Source organism: Sebastes umbrosus, chromosome 12 (genome assembly GCF_015220745.1).
Source record: "Sebastes umbrosus isolate fSebUmb1 chromosome 12, fSebUmb1.pri, whole genome shotgun sequence".
In the NCBI taxonomy this organism is placed as follows: domain Eukaryota; kingdom Metazoa; phylum Chordata; class Actinopteri; order Perciformes; family Sebastidae; genus Sebastes; species Sebastes umbrosus.
Genome location: NC_051280.1, coordinates 9,721,032 through 9,736,793, shown reverse-complemented (window position 1 = coordinate 9,736,793; position 15,762 = coordinate 9,721,032). Strand labels below are relative to the sequence as shown.

The window sequence follows — 15,762 nt, the reverse complement described above, 5'->3', positions numbered from 1 at the left end:
AGGAGGGAAAACAAACAGAGAAAGTTAAAGCAGAGGTGAAAGGACAAACAAGTAACTGGGAAAATGTAGAAACAACAAGGTGTGGTCCCAGTCCATGTCTGAGTTTTTTAATGGTGGTGGGGTGAGCAGAGTCATGCTCCAAAGCAGATTTCCCTCCAGCTTTTCTTTACGGATCGCTCTCTGTTGTAGTTTCTCTGATGCTGATCCAGACAGAATCCCTGGATCTACTTAGACCTTGACCCATGAAAACTTCCCTCAGTAACATCAAAGACCACCAGTTTTAAGGTAAGGCAGGTGGAGCAGGATACAAAACAGATAAAACCTGTTTTTAATGTACTCGATGACTTCAGCCTCCTCTCTCTCTATCTACAGTGGCAGAGAGTGGAGATAAAACCACACAATTTGAAAAGATTTATTGCGCTTGAGTGGCTTTTAAGAGATTAGAAAGTTCAACAAGGTTTGGCATTCACACTAAAGCAGTCAATCAAAGCCATAAGTATAGTAGATTCAAAAATCACATGGACTTTTGTAAATAGACGTCAGTTCTTTTGTTCATCAGTTGGCCTTAGGCTATTTAATTACTCCAAAAGAGATAATGTACTGTATTTGATATAATAGATCCTTAACATCTTTTTTTGTAAAGCATGAACTGCACTTTTCAGCCAGCCATTCATGTATTGGAGCAATTTCTGTATAAACTGGAATTGAATTGGACTTAAGTCAAATTTAATGGAGGTGATTTATTTTTTCTGTACCAAAGAAAATATTCAAGTTCCAGGTTTCTTTATTTTCATCATATGCTTAACAATTACAACAAAGCAGTCGTTGGCAATGTATCGCAGGTTCCTTTCAACATGCTCATTAAATATGTAAAAAAAAAAGGAAAATCACACAAGTAAAAGCAAAATGAGAATCTAAGACACAAAATAGTGCAAGTTAGAATATAGGGCTAAGATCGTAGACTGTATATAAAGATAGACGACATGACAGCTCTCCAAAAGTGAAGCTAAAACATCTGGATCGCCCCCTGGTGGCTGGCTGCAGTATAGGTCATAAATCCTGCCTCTTCCATGTTAGTGGATGGGACATCGACCAAACTAAAAAGTCAAAGTACACATAAAATAAATTTTTCCTGAAGATGGTTTCTGTCATTTTAGGTAGTTCTTATCAGGCTGATATATGTTCAAGTGTTCACTTTTTCCGATAAGTTTGGTTTTAATTAGTTATTTGATGTTATAAAAAGGGGGTTAAACATCATGATTGGCAGCTGTGAGTCTCTCTTGCTGACAAGCCGTGCTCGACTCCTGATTGGTTCGGGCGGGTGACCTCGATACCACGTCTCCAGCCCCCCGATCACTGCTGCGCAGACTCTGGCTCCAAATAACGTCAAAATCTCAAGACGGTATAGCTCCCGTATCCGGGATATTTCTGCTTCACTTCTGTACAGTGGGACAAAATGGAAACGAGTCGTCCATCTTTATATACGGTCTATGGCTAAAATATATACATAAATATAATTTAAAATAAGAAATGTAAATCTGTAGTAGACAGTATTTCAAAAAGATAAACTGAATAAAAACAGGAATGTAGTATGCATAATAAGAAGTAATAAATATACTTCTTTTTGTGCAGCATCTCTGTAATAGTTAAAGGCAATTTACTTTAAGTGTATAACAGCTGAGAGAAAGTGTTTCAATCTCTTTCATTAGTTTGTGCCAGTTTAAGTGAATTCAGTCTTTGTATAGAGTCAATTCATTCATCCAGTTTGGAGCCGAGGTTAGTTAAAGAGCACTGAGCCAAAGGTATTATACCTCATATAGGTCAGCCATAATCCACCTGAAGCAAACATACTGTACATTTCACTAATATCCTCTTGTCCTCTTAAAGGTTTAAATCCAGCTAATATAGATCCTTATTCAGGTCGGTGACAAATGCATACATTAATGTTTGCAAAAGCCTCATTAATTATATACACTAGTGGACAAAGGGCGGACAGCTCTTGCATAATGCAGGAAATCTGAGCATTGAGAAATGGTAACCCCTGAACACAGTGTACCCAGGGTGAGGTGCTGAGTATATAGACTTAACAGAGATACACAACTTAATGGGACGTTACCATGACACAGTGAAGAATGAACGGGTATAAAAAGAGGGAATGTGGATGAATACGTCTCAGTCACCGACAGAAACCGAGATAGACGAATCAGCAAGGTATGTACGCATAAAACAATACTTACTTGAGGTATCTTATTTTGTGTAACCTTCCATTCTTTTTTTAAAATATGTTTAATAACAATCAGTGTAAAATCAATACTATTTTATCATTATTTGCCATATATTTGCTATCAAATGGGCATGCAAGCTAATGCACCTGTTTCTGCTCAGATGTTTTTGATAATTTAAAACATAAAAATCATGACCTCGAAAAAAGACTTTAGGGTCTCACAGTAAAACACTGTTCAAATGAGACAAGCCATGAAGTTTGTAGGACTGCAAGTATTGTACATCATGTGTAATCAAACGTGTGTTTTATCTCTCATAGGCTGCAGTATTGAACAGAACAGAACAGAACAGAACAGAACAATGAAGCTGTTGGCCTTGGCTTTAACCGTCGCCCTGCTGTTTACAGCTGGTGAGTCTGTCACTGATTCTCCACTGAACAAACACAACCTCTGCTGCTGTGCAACGGGGACGTCTGCTGTCTCTTTTAGTTTTCACTGTATAGGAACACAACCTCAGCAGACCTGTCAGACACTCAGATGATTTCTTTTCATTTTGCAACAGATTGTAGGAGTCATATCTAAGAGATGAAAGTGAAAGTGACTTATCTGTGGAAGCATAGTATCATTCTATGTGGCTCCATACACACCTCTAACATCTAAGAAGATTTAACCTTACTAATACACATTGTCCCAGGCACACAAAATGTCACTCAAAGAGACACGTACCTGCCAGGAAGAGACTCAAAATGACCAAAAAGAAACATAAAATGACTACAAAGAGACACAAAACAACTACAAAGACACTCAAAATTACTACAAAGAGATGCAAAACAGCTGCACAGACACAAAGAGACTCACAGTGGCTTTTAAAAGGGACAAAACAACCACAGAGAGGCACAAAATTACTACAAAGGGACACAAAGCACTATAAAGAGACTGAAAATGACTACAAAGAGACTGAAAATGACTACAAAGAGACTCAAAATTACTACAGGGAGACTTAAAATGATCAAAAGAGACACAAAACAACTACAGAAAGAGGCAAAACGACGAAAAAGAGACACAAAACAACTACAAAAAGAGGCTAAACAACGATAAAGTCTGTGTGTCTTTGGTAGGAGAGGTGGTGGGGCCTTTTGCATGTCTGTGCCCAGGGGCCCAGCAGAGATTCCTATACAGAAATCACACCAGCCACATTATAACAGAATTTAATCATCCAACACAGACAGAAAAACAATGACTGAAATATTGCTTTGTGTTGTTTTCAGGTGAAGCCCTGAACTGCCACCGGTGTGTCTCCAAAAAGGCCGGAGGAACCTGTGAGCTCACTGTAGAGACCTGTAAACCAGAGAAGGATGCCTGCGCTGCTGCCAGCTTCCTCAGAGAACCACGTGAGTTTCTCAACACACTCAAACTATTCTATGATGTAAATTATTTTGTTTTAAGTTTTGAAAAATGTATAAAGAGAGAAAATCGCTTAAGGCCTAAACAGCGCCAGGCATCGTAACATACAGTAGAAAGTCTAAATGCATTAGCTCTACCATAGTGAGGTGCTTCTTCCATAATGAAAGAGCTTGTTAAAACCTTTCCTTTTACTCTCTTAGATGGCCAATACCAGAAATGCATGGCACTGTCAGACTGCGAAATGCTGAAGATGAACGCCTACATCGACATCAACTGCTGTACCGAAGACATGTGCAACACCTTGTAAAATGACAATGTATTGGAATATCTTTGAGCAAGGCACTTAAACCCAATGACTCCTGCCGACACATGTGTGAATTCAAAGCGGCTATTTTTAAGAAGAACAAAATTTGCAAATAAAATAAAAAAAGTTTGACAAAGAGCAAGTGCCTCTACTCATTCTTATGTCTGGAAAACTTTTGAATTTTCTTATTACTTTTTGACAGCCACATCGAGTCAAAAACAAAGTCTGCATACTATCATCCTAGAAAAAACACCAGAAGTTGGAGGATTCATGTTCAGACAAGAGTTTCATTTTCAGCAGGTTGGGTTACTGTAATGGTCTTTTCTCAACTTAGGCTCTGTCAGAACATTGCTGCTTCTGTTAGACATCGATCAAAGATGAGGGAAAAGCATATCACACAAATTCTCAGGGCTTGGAACTGACCGTTGACCTCATTCCTTTTTATACATTTATTATACTTGACCAAAAGTGAAAATAACATCCTTAGGTATCATTTAGTAAGAGAAGAACTCTGGTAATCTGCTTCACCAGGACTGTGAGGGTCTGATTGACAGTGAGCAAACAACCCACCAGCTATCGCCAGATTAATATTTTAAAGGTGAAGTGTGTAGGATTTGGCGGCATCTAGTGGTGAGGTTGCAGATTTCAACCAACTGAATCTTCCCCCGGATGCCAAGCATGTCGAAGAACTATGGTGGCCGACGCGAAAACACAAATGGCCCTATCTAGAGCCAGTGTTTGATTTGTCCATTCTCCACTGTAGAAACATGGCAAAATCGCTCCATATGTAGATATAAACAGCTCATTCTAAGCTAACGAAAACCCAATTCTTATTTTCAGGTGATTATACACTAAAGAAAATTATTATTATTATTACTTATTAGGGCTGTCAAAGTTAGTGCGATAATAACACGTTAACACAAATTTGTTTTAACACCACTAATTTCTTTAACGCAACTTGCGATTTTTAAGCTGTAGCGGGCTCAGTTTTAAAGCTAGAGTGAAGATACTGGCATCATATGAAACTAGAAAAAATCTAAGGAATCCATTGGTACCAGCCATGTCATACTTATGTGTCACGAATAACGCTCCAAACTTATGATAAACTTTGGCGCGGAAAAACATTTTCGAAGGGGTCCCTTGACCTCTGACCTCAAGATTTGTGAATGAAAATGGGTTCTATGGGTACACACGAGTCTCCCCTTTACAGACATGCCCACTTTATGATAATCACATGCAGTTTGGGGCAAGTCATAGTCAAGTCAGCACACTGACACACTGACAGCTGTTGTTGCCTGTTGGGCTTGAGTTTACCATGTTATGATTTGAGCATATTTTTTATGCTAAATGCAGTACCTGTGAGGGTTTTTGGATAATATTTATCATTGTTTTGTGTTGTTAATTGATTTCCAATAATAAATATACACATGCATTTGCATAAAGTAAGCATATTTGCCCACTCCATGTTGATAAGAGTATTAAATACTTGACAACTCTCCCTTTAAGGTACATTTTGAACAAATAAAAAATGTGTGATTGATTTGCGATTAACTGTTGACAATCATGCGATTAATCGTGATTAATATTTAGCCCTGGTTATTATGCAACAGAGGTGGAACAAAGTTTCAATAAACACAAGATTTTGATGTTCTCCATTACTTACTAAATCTCAAAAACACCCTGCTCTTGCATCCTGCGCGTCTACTGTATTTATCACTGTCTTTCTGTCCCTTCTGTGAAGCAATTTTAATTATCTTTGAGAGGTAAATAAATGAACTTGCCCTGCTTCCCATGTGCCAAAAATCTCACTCATCAGCCAAAGCAATAATCCACACTCAACCCTGCTTTACATAACCACTTTTTGCTTTTAATGATTACAATCAAAAACATTTGTACAACATTTTCAACATTAGAAAATGGATGCAGATTTTTAATTTTTTTTTGGCTGACAGTAACCGCTTTGAAAACAAACTGAGGGACAGAGAAGTGCATGGAGATGGAAGTAGAAAAAGAGCTGTATCTATTGGAGGGAGCGAACAGCCGGCGATGTATCAGAAGAAACGTCCGTGTTTACTTTATCCGTTTTTCAGAACGTATGCGTGGCAGACATGACATTTCTCTTATCTCTCGTTATTTAAACAGAGGACTCGTTGCCTATATGGGAGCTGCATAATGAGAAGCTAAGATGCATCAAGCCACTACTATCTCTGGCCTTAGCTATTATCGGTTATTACCGAGCACAGCAAAACATTTTTTCTGATACACCCAAATGAAGTTCTGTGTTTTGCATCGGAGTCTAGCACAGAGATGGAGGAGGGGTGGATTGTGGGAAATATAAGACAAGGGAACCGCCACTCATTCGTTTCTTTTTTTTTTATCAAACACACAAAGAAAAACGAGGATGACAAAAGGGAATACTGATAAATAACAGTGGAATCAGAGCCATAAATAGACAGTATTGGATATTTAGGACCCTGGAGGGGTGGAGTCAGCTGAGGTGGAGAAGAACTGGCAGCTAGCCTTCAAGTAACGGGATATCCCAGTGCAGTGTCCTGTGTGTTGATTGGGCGGCTCTACATCATGGAGCAGGACGTTTTTCCTGGCTGCACGCCGCCATCCATCTTCTCTGCCTCCAGGATCATCCTCCGGAAAACCTCCACGGCCGTCTGAGAGAGACATAGACACACACACACAGGACGTTGTCACATGACTCAGTCACACCACTTTGAATTTACCAGCAGCAGACGCTACATCCAGCGGAGCCTCAATGACATTAAGCCCAACAAAGATGGCATTGTTTTTATGTGCATTTAAAGACAGTCAAGCACTGTGGTTGGCTAACTTGATTTGAAGCAGATAAATAGACTTCCTGAATATGAAACTTGTTGGGAAAAGGGAAGAGGGTATCGAGAATTGATTTCTGTGGAAAGTTTTTTGTTTATTTGTAGCTCATGTTGGTCAAACTTTAGCCTCTCCCTGAATGAAAATGAGTGGATACAACATGCTGTATACTGGAGGCTGTGGTGGATACACTTTTTAACCACTGTCAAATCTGCATGAATTGATATTTTTGGCCACCTGAGGGCACTGCAACAGGCTGTAAACACAGCACTTTATATATTATCATTGAGTTGATAAAGCAAACATTTACACATCCAAAAGACACAGATCAACATTAGCATGAATTTGGAGTCATGCTTCTGGCCACTTGACGAATGTAAGTTCAACATTCACTCTTTTAGCTGTGGTAACAGTGGGGATTTAGAGCTTTTTTTCCCCCCAAAACTGTCTGCCGCTGCTGGAAATAATGCTGATGAGCCGTTAAACCAAAACAATGAGCTGAAAGACACTAAATCACTCCGCAGAGCTGAGGGGAACTATTTGGGTAATAGTTATCTGTGGGTTCGTCGTCCATCTATATATACAGTCCATGGTGGGTACACAATAAGAATCTAGTGTGGGAAAGGCGTACTCCACCAGTAACAATGAAAACTACTTTATAAAGAGGCAGTTACAGATTGCAAATGATTAAATTGGTAATGCTAATAAAACAAACAATACAAACAATAAAACAAATAGCATCAATGGGGCCTGATGTAGCAAAAAGAGGCGCTCTAGTGATTTATTACAACTCTTCCATAAACTTGGTGGACTTGAAAAAGTCAGGTTTAAACAAAAATAGTAAAAATGTATGCAGCAGATGCTGAAATATCCTGACCTTTTTTCACTATATAGGTCAAGCTCCAAAACTGCTGGCTCCTACACTTCCCATAATGCAACTTGATAGCATCTCTTTTTTAGACCCTCCCGGCCTGCTCAACACCCACGTCTTTCAAACTCCAAATGTTTTCTGTTACAAATTTGTTCTCCAAGCCGAAGAAGACATTATACAATCACAACAAACCTTCATGACTATTTAATCATCAAATTCATCCCAACTACTATTTATATTATAGTGCGAAATAAATGTATAAAAGTTGAATATGATCTCTGCAGCTTCAGCTCTTACCTGGTTCTCTTTAGCTGAGGACTCCATGAAGGCAGCGTTCCAGGATTCGGCTAATGCTTTTCCTTCTTCACAACTGATTACTCTACAGAAAAAAACACACACAGTAAAAAAACACATCAATATTTCAGAGTAAAGCTGCAGAGTTCAACCCGCAGAGTTCAATTCTGCTTTCCACTGAGTAAGCTATATTTGAAGGGCTACAAAAACGCACACAGGCAAGTACAACTATGCTGTGTCATCTGTGAACCAAATATTAATCTCTGCTCTGTATTTCTGTTTGTGTGTCATATGTCAGGAATGTAAAGACATGATGCAGAAATGATGACTAAAACTGGCAAGTGCTATACCCCATGTGTATACCTCCTGTCTATGGTGGACCTAATGTACAATTCAGGTGTGTGTCGGGACATACCGCTCCATATGTAGGTCGTTCTTGTTCCCGACGAGCATAATTGGAACTCTGCATTTGAGAAAAAGAACGGTCATTTATGCATGATATATTACTGACTTCTTGGAATGCACTGGGCAGCAAAACAAGAAGAAGAAGAAGAAGCAAAAGCAGTACTTACTGAACTTTCCCCACCATGTCCAATAGTTTTTCATGGATAACTTGTACAACTTCAAAGCTGGAACAAACAAGGGGAGAGTTCATCAGTATTTCAGCGCAGCCTCAGCTCATTAAATGGAACTTCACAGAGGCTTTTAAAAAGGGGGGAGTAGAAGTATACCTTTTATTGGATGTAACTGAATAGACCAGAATGTAACCGTTGATATCTATGGAGTAGGTCTGTGGGAAGATGGAGTACTCATCCTATAGAGACAGAGATTGTGAAGACATTAGTGTGCAAAGTTACAGGTTTGGAATAGAGAGAATTAAAAGTAATTCTGACTAATTAATGAAGCAGAATTAACACCAAATTGCGAAATAACACAATAATAACAACCCATATTTAATCATACCTGTCCTGCTGTGTCTACCAGCTGAAGATGGTACTCTTGTCCATTTATTGTGATCATTTTAGTAAATGCTGCAGTTAAAAGAAAAGACAAATTAAACATATTTATGGATGAAGAGAAAGAAATGTCCTTTTAAAATAAGTCAGAAATACTACACCATCTCTACTATATACAGCACTATACTGTATCTTCATTACTCTACGTTTTCAGTGTGCACATCTCCTTATGGATCCATTTTGGTAGCACTGAGTTCATCCAGCACAGGAATGTCAATATCTGCCTGGAGATGGGTCACATTATCTACAGCGCTGCCTGCAGCATCTCGCTGACACTCCACTTTATGTTAACCATCCAGAGATTATTTATAGATACAGACCACACACTCGAGAAACGCGGGGCGATATGTGAGCGTACATGTCGGGAAAAAGAAAAACAGCCTACAGGTAAAGTTTAGACTCAAATCTCTGGAGTGTCTGGGAATATGTGCGTTTAGGACGTTGATGAATTACTGTATTTTATCTCATTCGGCACAATGTACCGTTACAGTAGCTTCAAGCACAGTTCCCTCTCTGAGCCTTTTCCAAGCTTATTCCACTAAAGTCTGACCAGACACCAGCTGATTTCTCCAAAGTTCCTCAAAAGAAAGTTTTCTCTTTGTGGTTGAAAGTGTGGAAACTGAGCTGGTGTAGTGTTTGGACACATTGGTTTAGAGGGAACATCATGACCGCCCTGCTGGATAACAATTCTTTCTTTCAGTGAAATCATGTTATAGAGTTATCAGGATGCACAGTTGAGATGTCTACACTGATGATGAATGTAGGTTTGAATGAGTTGAATGTGAAACGTAAGCTATATAATGACATAATAATTACCGCTGTACTCAACCAAAGAAAATGTTAACCGACCAATCGATTAGTTGATTTAAACGACAGATCTGTAAAACTGACTTTCTCCACAAAGAATCACACAAAAGCACCACTTTAAATCTTGTGTTTATCAGAGATGTGCTCATACATTTCTTGTAAATAAGTCATTCAGCATGACAAAAGCATAAAAATGACTAATCGACTAAGATTTCTTAAGCCGATTTGTCGTTTTTTATGCTTTTTAGACCTAAGACCAAAACGACTGATCAGTCGACTAACAGACTAAGAGGGGGGCAGCCCTAATAATACTGATATTACGCTGATATTAAGCTGAATTGCCAAAACTTCTCTGGGTCCAGCTTCTCAAATATGAGGATCTGTGGCTTTTCTTTGTTTTATATAATTGTAAATTAAATATTCTTGAGTTTTGGTCAGACAAAGCAAAAATATGAGGACGCCACCAAGGACTATTTTCTGACATTTTATAAACCAAACAATTATTCAATAATGAAAATAATCGTTAGTTGCAGCCTGATAGCATGTATTACATGAAAAACTCCTAGTGAATATCGTGATATACAACCATCTGTTATCATGTGACCGCAACTCCATACATAGGTCACGTGATAACAACTAAACCATCTCTGTGGCAGCTGAGCAACTCCATCCACTGAGAAAGGGAACAAGATGTACTGTAGCTGAAAGCTTTGGAAACACAGGAAGTGGACCCTGGGATGAGATTTCTTTTTGTCAAACAACAATTATAATATTGATTTCAACCATATGTGAGCAGTCATCTTGTGTTGAGTTTTTCCTTAACAGAAACAATTACTAGTCTGAGGATAGAGGATTGTCACATGTTCAGATTGTAAATCCTTTGGAGACAAATTTGTGACTTCGGGGTTTATAAATAAAATTAAACAAAATCAGCTCTCTGATAGCCAAACATGACTTTACGCATGAATAACTGATGAATCAAATCAGCTAAAGCGTCAAAGGGTAATACAGCTGGCCCTTTACCTCACATATTGGCATAAAAAAGAGATGCAATGACACACAAGTGTCAAGATATCTGTCAGGGTTTCCCGCAGTGTTTCACCACCTTGCCTGAAGACCACCTCCATAAAAACTTCATAAAAAATATACACTTTTACGAAAAAGGGGAAAGGGACTTTCAAGGGAACAGTGTGTAACATTTCGGGGATCTATTAGCAGAAATAGAATATAATATTCATAACTATGTTTTCATTAGTGTTTAATCACCTGAAACTAAGAATAAAGAAGTGTTATGATGGTAAGGATGACCTCTGAGAGAGGCGAACGGCGTTACCACGGTTTTGCACTCGGTGGCTCATGTTACCGCAGTCTTGGAAAGGGAGGAGTGAGCAAAGGGGTACTCAGTTGGTTGCAATCTGCTACCACACCACTAGATGCCACCAAATCCTACGCACTGTCCCTTTACATACTGCAAAAGCTATTACCGGTATATTCAAGGGTGGCTATTGTCTAGGCTGTCATCTACTAACTAAGAGGAGATGTATCAGTATCTGAGTGGCTTACCACTTCAACTAAACTGTTTCCTGCTTGTGTGTGTATGGAGCTGCAACAGTCCAGAAAATCCCCACTTACTGTTTTCTATTGTTGGGTCATAGGAGTCCACAAACTGGCCTTCCACAAACTGAATTGTCAAGGAGGACTTTCCTGCAAAACACACAAAGGGGTATTGTTAACAGGGAGTCTTTATATGCTGGAATATCACTGGAAATGTGGAAACAAGGCAAACATGAGCATGGCTCACATACCCCCGCTCTCTGCTTGACCCCAGCTAAAATAGGGCCAAAGGTTTTGCCCTTTTGGAAAAATTTAGAAAGTTTTGGTCACCCTGGACTTTTAAACCCCAAAAGGCACAACTAAACCACACGGTCAACCATCATACCAAATTTGAATGATGCGTTAACGCAAATTTGTTTTAACGCCATCAATTTCTTTAACGCATTAACGTTTTTTTAACTAATTTTTTTTTTTTTTTTGCAGTTTGGGGGCAAGTCATAGTCAAGTCAGCACACTGACACACTGACAGCTGTTGTTGTCTGTTGGGCTTGAGTTGGCCATGTTATGATTTGAGCATATTATTTTATGCTAAATGTAGTACCTGTGAGGGTTTCTGGACAATATTTGTAATTGTTTTGTGTTGTTAATTGATTTCCAATACTAAATATATACATACATTTGCATAAAGCAACCATATTTGCCTATACTCCCATGTTGACAAGAGTACTAAATACTTGACAAATCTTTCTTTAAGGTACATTTTGAACAGATACAAAATATGATAATACATATAATCACGATTAACTATGGAACAATCATGCCATTAATCGTGATCAAACAATTAAATCGATTGACAGCCCTGAATTTACAAGTGTATTTGACAAGGATAATAAAACATAAACTTCAATACTTCTGATACAGAGATATAGCTAAAAGCAAAGACTGTGGCTCATATATCACAATATGAAAAAAATAATATCATTACAATATCAGTAAAATGAACTACTAAACTTCACAAAATACACAATACAAAACCCTTTATTATTAATAGCATGGGAGATGTTTTACTACATCAGCTCATCATAGTGTAGGCAAACCATCAACACAATACACGTCTCTAAGGGGATATTACAGTGGTTTTACAGGCGTTGGTGCTGATATATGCTGGCTGGGCCTTTCTTTCTATCTGCGTGTGCCATCTTGCCATCCATCCTGCACATCCTAGTTTCAGCGTGTACAAAAATGCGCTCCTTTGCGAGGAAATAAAACCGCACAGTTTAATGCGTCAAATCCTGGTGCTCCTCCAGGCCTTCACAAAACATGGCACTGACTGACTAAAGCAGGGTTACTGATGAAAATCACTAAGAATGTAAAAATACATATATGTTGAAGGCCTCATGTGATAAAACCCCGCAAGGCCACGCATCACCTGGTGGCGCTCATTCGCCCTCTGTGAGATGTTGCATGACAGCTACTCCCTAGAATTTAAGTTTATTATAGGAGGCGCGCATAATGGACTGAAATTTACAAGAAAAAGGCCGCTGAAATTGAGCCTTTAAGCGTCGCATCCGAGGCCCTTAAGGTGTAATTTATTTCTCTGCGTCCTCTTGGAACTCACCTACGGATCTGTACCCGAGGATGGCGATTTTTCGTGATTTGGGCTGCGGCATAACTCGTCCTGGTTATCGCATCTAGTCCTCGGGGTGTACCGCAACCTCCAACCGGAATGGCATCCAAATTCAAGGAGCGCAGAGATTCCACATACAGCCTCCCACCCAGATGACAGCAGGAATCCTTCTTCTTTTCTTTTTGCTTTTTTTTTCTATGAGGATTTTTTTTTGACGTCCCTGGCTTGGAAAATGAGCGTTATTTCAGGTGGATATTAAAAAAGCATGGAGTATCTATAGATCTACAATAACTGCGTCACTCCCCTTTGCAATGTAATGAATTAGTAATTACTGCTGCGTCCTAATTGGCTGCTCGCGGAGCGGAGGAGGGCGTCGGTGCCTGTTGTAAAGCTCTGATTGGATGAGACAGCTGCTCGTCAAGTAGCAGTGGAAGTGTTCCTGGATTATGATTGGCTGCTACGCGCGTTGGTGACATGCTGGGTGGTCGGGTGCAATGTCGTTCATATCTGTAGGGTCAGGGAGCAGAGAGACACTGACATTACTGCTCCAATGGAGACACTACAACAACTAGAATTCATCATTCACTTCCCATAATTGTTATATAGTAGTCCTACCATGAAGAGCCTCAAATAAGATCACTAGTAGTACATTTACTCTGATTTTGCCTTGTGTGCTGCTATTTATTTATTTTTCCATGTATTTATTTCTGCATTTATTCATTTATTCTTGTATTTATTTATACTTGTATTTATGCAATTTTCTTTTCTTTTTTTCTTTATTTATTTTGGTTCGAATCCGACCCTCTGACCTTTACTCCATGTCATCCTCTCTCTCCCACAACTGTCACTGCCTCTGTCAAATCAAGGCAAAAACAGCCAAAAGGTAAAGAAAACATAGATGAACAAAAATGTAAAAATAAAATAACATTTAATTTTATATTTCCTGTTTAATTATCAACTTTATTTATTTATTCCAACATTTATTCATATATTTCAGCATTTACTTATTTTTATTTATTTATTTTTCCATGTATTTATTTCTGTATTTATTAATTTATTCTTGTATTTATTTATTTATATTTATTATTTTATTAATTTATTCTTGTGTTTATTTATTCATTTATTCTTGTATTTATTTATGCATTTATTTATGCAATTTTCATCCAATCGCTGAAAAATGCAATTCTTGCAGAAATCTCCAAATGTCAAAATGTTTTTGATACCAAAACACAGCATGGCTTTTTCTATGGTGTTCCTCAAGGTCTTGGTTTCTTAATGTGGTAATGTGAGATGATGTACACCACTTCTATGTGACATTTACTGTTGACCTGCTATCTCCCTCTAAACACTCCCTGTACCCCCGTAAAAAAGACAAAAATGGGTCTATGAAAAAGAGGGATGGAGTGCAAAAGGTTAAGAAGATTCCTGTTAACCCAACATCAGTAGGTGACATAACACAGGATCATTTTACATGTTGAGTATTTTTTTTTATTTAACTGAATTCAACATGAAAGCAGTGGAGTGTAGAAAGTGTGGTGCTGAAGGCGGGTTCAGTGTGCTGAGTGGACTGCTGTGCTGCTGGAGCGTCCTCACATCACATTGGCTGTGTGATGCTGCTGGCTTTGTGTATTTCGGTTGACGTCCACTCTCGGGGCTCCAGGAAGAGTCCTGCCCTGTGAGATGAAAAAAAAGTCAGGAATATGGATCTTTCTCTCAATCTGCTCTCAGTGTCTCCCAAACTTCAGCTTTAATAATGAACTATGAAGTGTTGGCCTGCAGACTAATTCATGTCTAAATAAATCTGCATTAATCAGTAGTGTAACAGCTTATCCGAGTCTAGAAAACAAGTGTAGGCTTCATCTTTGACGCTATTGAAGCAATGGGACATTATTAAAGAAGGTGTAAGAATCATTATGCTAGCTTTAGTGAGTCACCACTTTATGTCACTGCTGCTACTTTTGTAATCTTAAAAGAGCAGTTCAACATTTTCGAAACACGCTAATTCACTTTCTTGCAGACAGTTAGATGAGCTGTTGGCTAGAAAGCGAATATGCATATTTCCCAAAATTCCCAACTATTCCTTTAATGTGCAGCTTACTTAGTGCACGAAAACACAGGCGTTCACTTCTGTTCAATCTGTCTTGTGGTCCGTCATCCATCTGACCTGGTCGGAAATAAACATTTCTTCTCTGTCGGGAAGGAGCCGCTGAACTACAGGAACACTCAGCGGTGGTGGAGTAAGATAAGAGTAGAGAACAATAGATAATGGTGAGTAAGACAGACAAATCACCTCTGAACTTCTAAATAAGAATCCATACACTATGTAGCTAGTTTACACAATCTGTCTTTATGTTACAGCCTATTTTAAGTCTCTTTCTTCACACATCAGACGCTCACACTCACCTTTTTTTGACTATAGTGAACAACAGTAACTCAGGCGGTTGAGTAAGTTAAAGTAAGATTAAAAAAAGGTTAGTTAGACAAGTATTCTTTGTTCATTCAATTTTACTCAATACATAAAACAAGTTTAGATGATAACATATATGGCTGTCTCTAATGAATATTCAAAAGCTCATACCTTTTTCATCCATTGAACAGCAGCAGCTCAGGTGGTTTTTGTGGGTTAATAGGAGAGAACAAAAGATAATGGTTGATGAAACAGATAAATAATGTTTGAATGACAAAATAAGTGATGTTAGATGCAGAAATAGTATGTAGCTTCTTTAGATCGCAGCCTACTCTAAGTCACCTTCTTTACAATTCAGAAGCTCATACTTACCTTCTTTGTCTTTGCCTCAGATGGAGTAAGATGGAGTCAGATG

At 38.6% G+C, this 15,762-nt stretch overlaps 2 protein-coding genes and 1 long non-coding RNA gene across 3 annotated transcripts; 1 reads left to right on the top strand and 2 right to left on the bottom strand.

The window, feature by feature from the left end:
• The first annotated feature begins 2,137 nt into the window (after window positions 1-2,137).
• On the top strand, window positions 2,138-4,072 carry ly97.3 (lymphocyte antigen 97, tandem duplicate 3). The gene is made up of 4 exons (XM_037788250.1): window positions 2,138-2,211; window positions 2,543-2,632; window positions 3,491-3,613; window positions 3,827-4,072. The coding sequence occupies exons 2-4, from the start codon at window positions 2,584-2,586 to the stop codon at window positions 3,931-3,933; spliced, it is 279 nt and encodes a 92-aa protein (XP_037644178.1). The 5' UTR covers window positions 2,138-2,211; window positions 2,543-2,583; the 3' UTR covers window positions 3,934-4,072.
• A 1,703-nt stretch (window positions 4,073-5,775) lies between these two features.
• rheb (Ras homolog, mTORC1 binding) lies at window positions 5,776-13,250 on the bottom strand. The gene is made up of 8 exons (XM_037788248.1): window positions 12,932-13,250; window positions 11,392-11,463; window positions 8,900-8,967; window positions 8,668-8,750; window positions 8,509-8,565; window positions 8,352-8,399; window positions 7,940-8,021; window positions 5,776-6,596 (listed from the first exon to the last, which is right to left on the bottom strand). The coding sequence occupies exons 1-8, from the start codon at window positions 12,981-12,983 to the stop codon at window positions 6,504-6,506; spliced, it is 555 nt and encodes a 184-aa protein (XP_037644176.1). The 5' UTR covers window positions 12,984-13,250; the 3' UTR covers window positions 5,776-6,503.
• Window positions 13,251-14,405: 1,155 nt separating this feature from the next.
• LOC119499065 lies at window positions 14,406-15,756 on the bottom strand. The gene is made up of 2 exons (XR_005209241.1): window positions 15,105-15,756; window positions 14,406-14,613 (listed from the first exon to the last, which is right to left on the bottom strand). It is a non-coding gene; the product is annotated as an uncharacterized LOC119499065 (long non-coding RNA).
• Window positions 15,757-15,762: the final 6 nt, after the last annotated feature.

Coding starts and splice junctions, on each gene's coding strand:
- ly97.3 (XM_037788250.1), top strand. CDS start 2,584: ATGAAGCTGTTGGCCTTGGCTTTAACCGTCGCCCTGCTGTTTACAGCT. Junction 2,633..3,490: donor CGCCCTGCTGTTTACAGCTG/GTGAGTCTGTCA, acceptor TGTTGTTTTCAG/GTGAAGCCCTGAACTGCCAC. Junction 3,614..3,826: donor CAGCTTCCTCAGAGAACCAC/GTGAGTTTCTCA, acceptor TTACTCTCTTAG/ATGGCCAATACCAGAAATGC.
- rheb (XM_037788248.1), bottom strand. CDS start 12,983: ATGCCGCAGCCCAAATCACGAAAAATCGCCATCCTCGGGTACAGATCC. Junction 11,464..12,931: donor CCTCGGGTACAGATCCGTAG/GTGAGTTCCAAG, acceptor TGTGTTTTGCAG/GAAAGTCCTCCTTGACAATT. Junction 6,597..7,939: donor CCTCAGCTAAAGAGAACCAG/GTAAGAGCTGAA, acceptor TGTCTCTCTCAG/ACGGCCGTGGAGGTTTTCCG.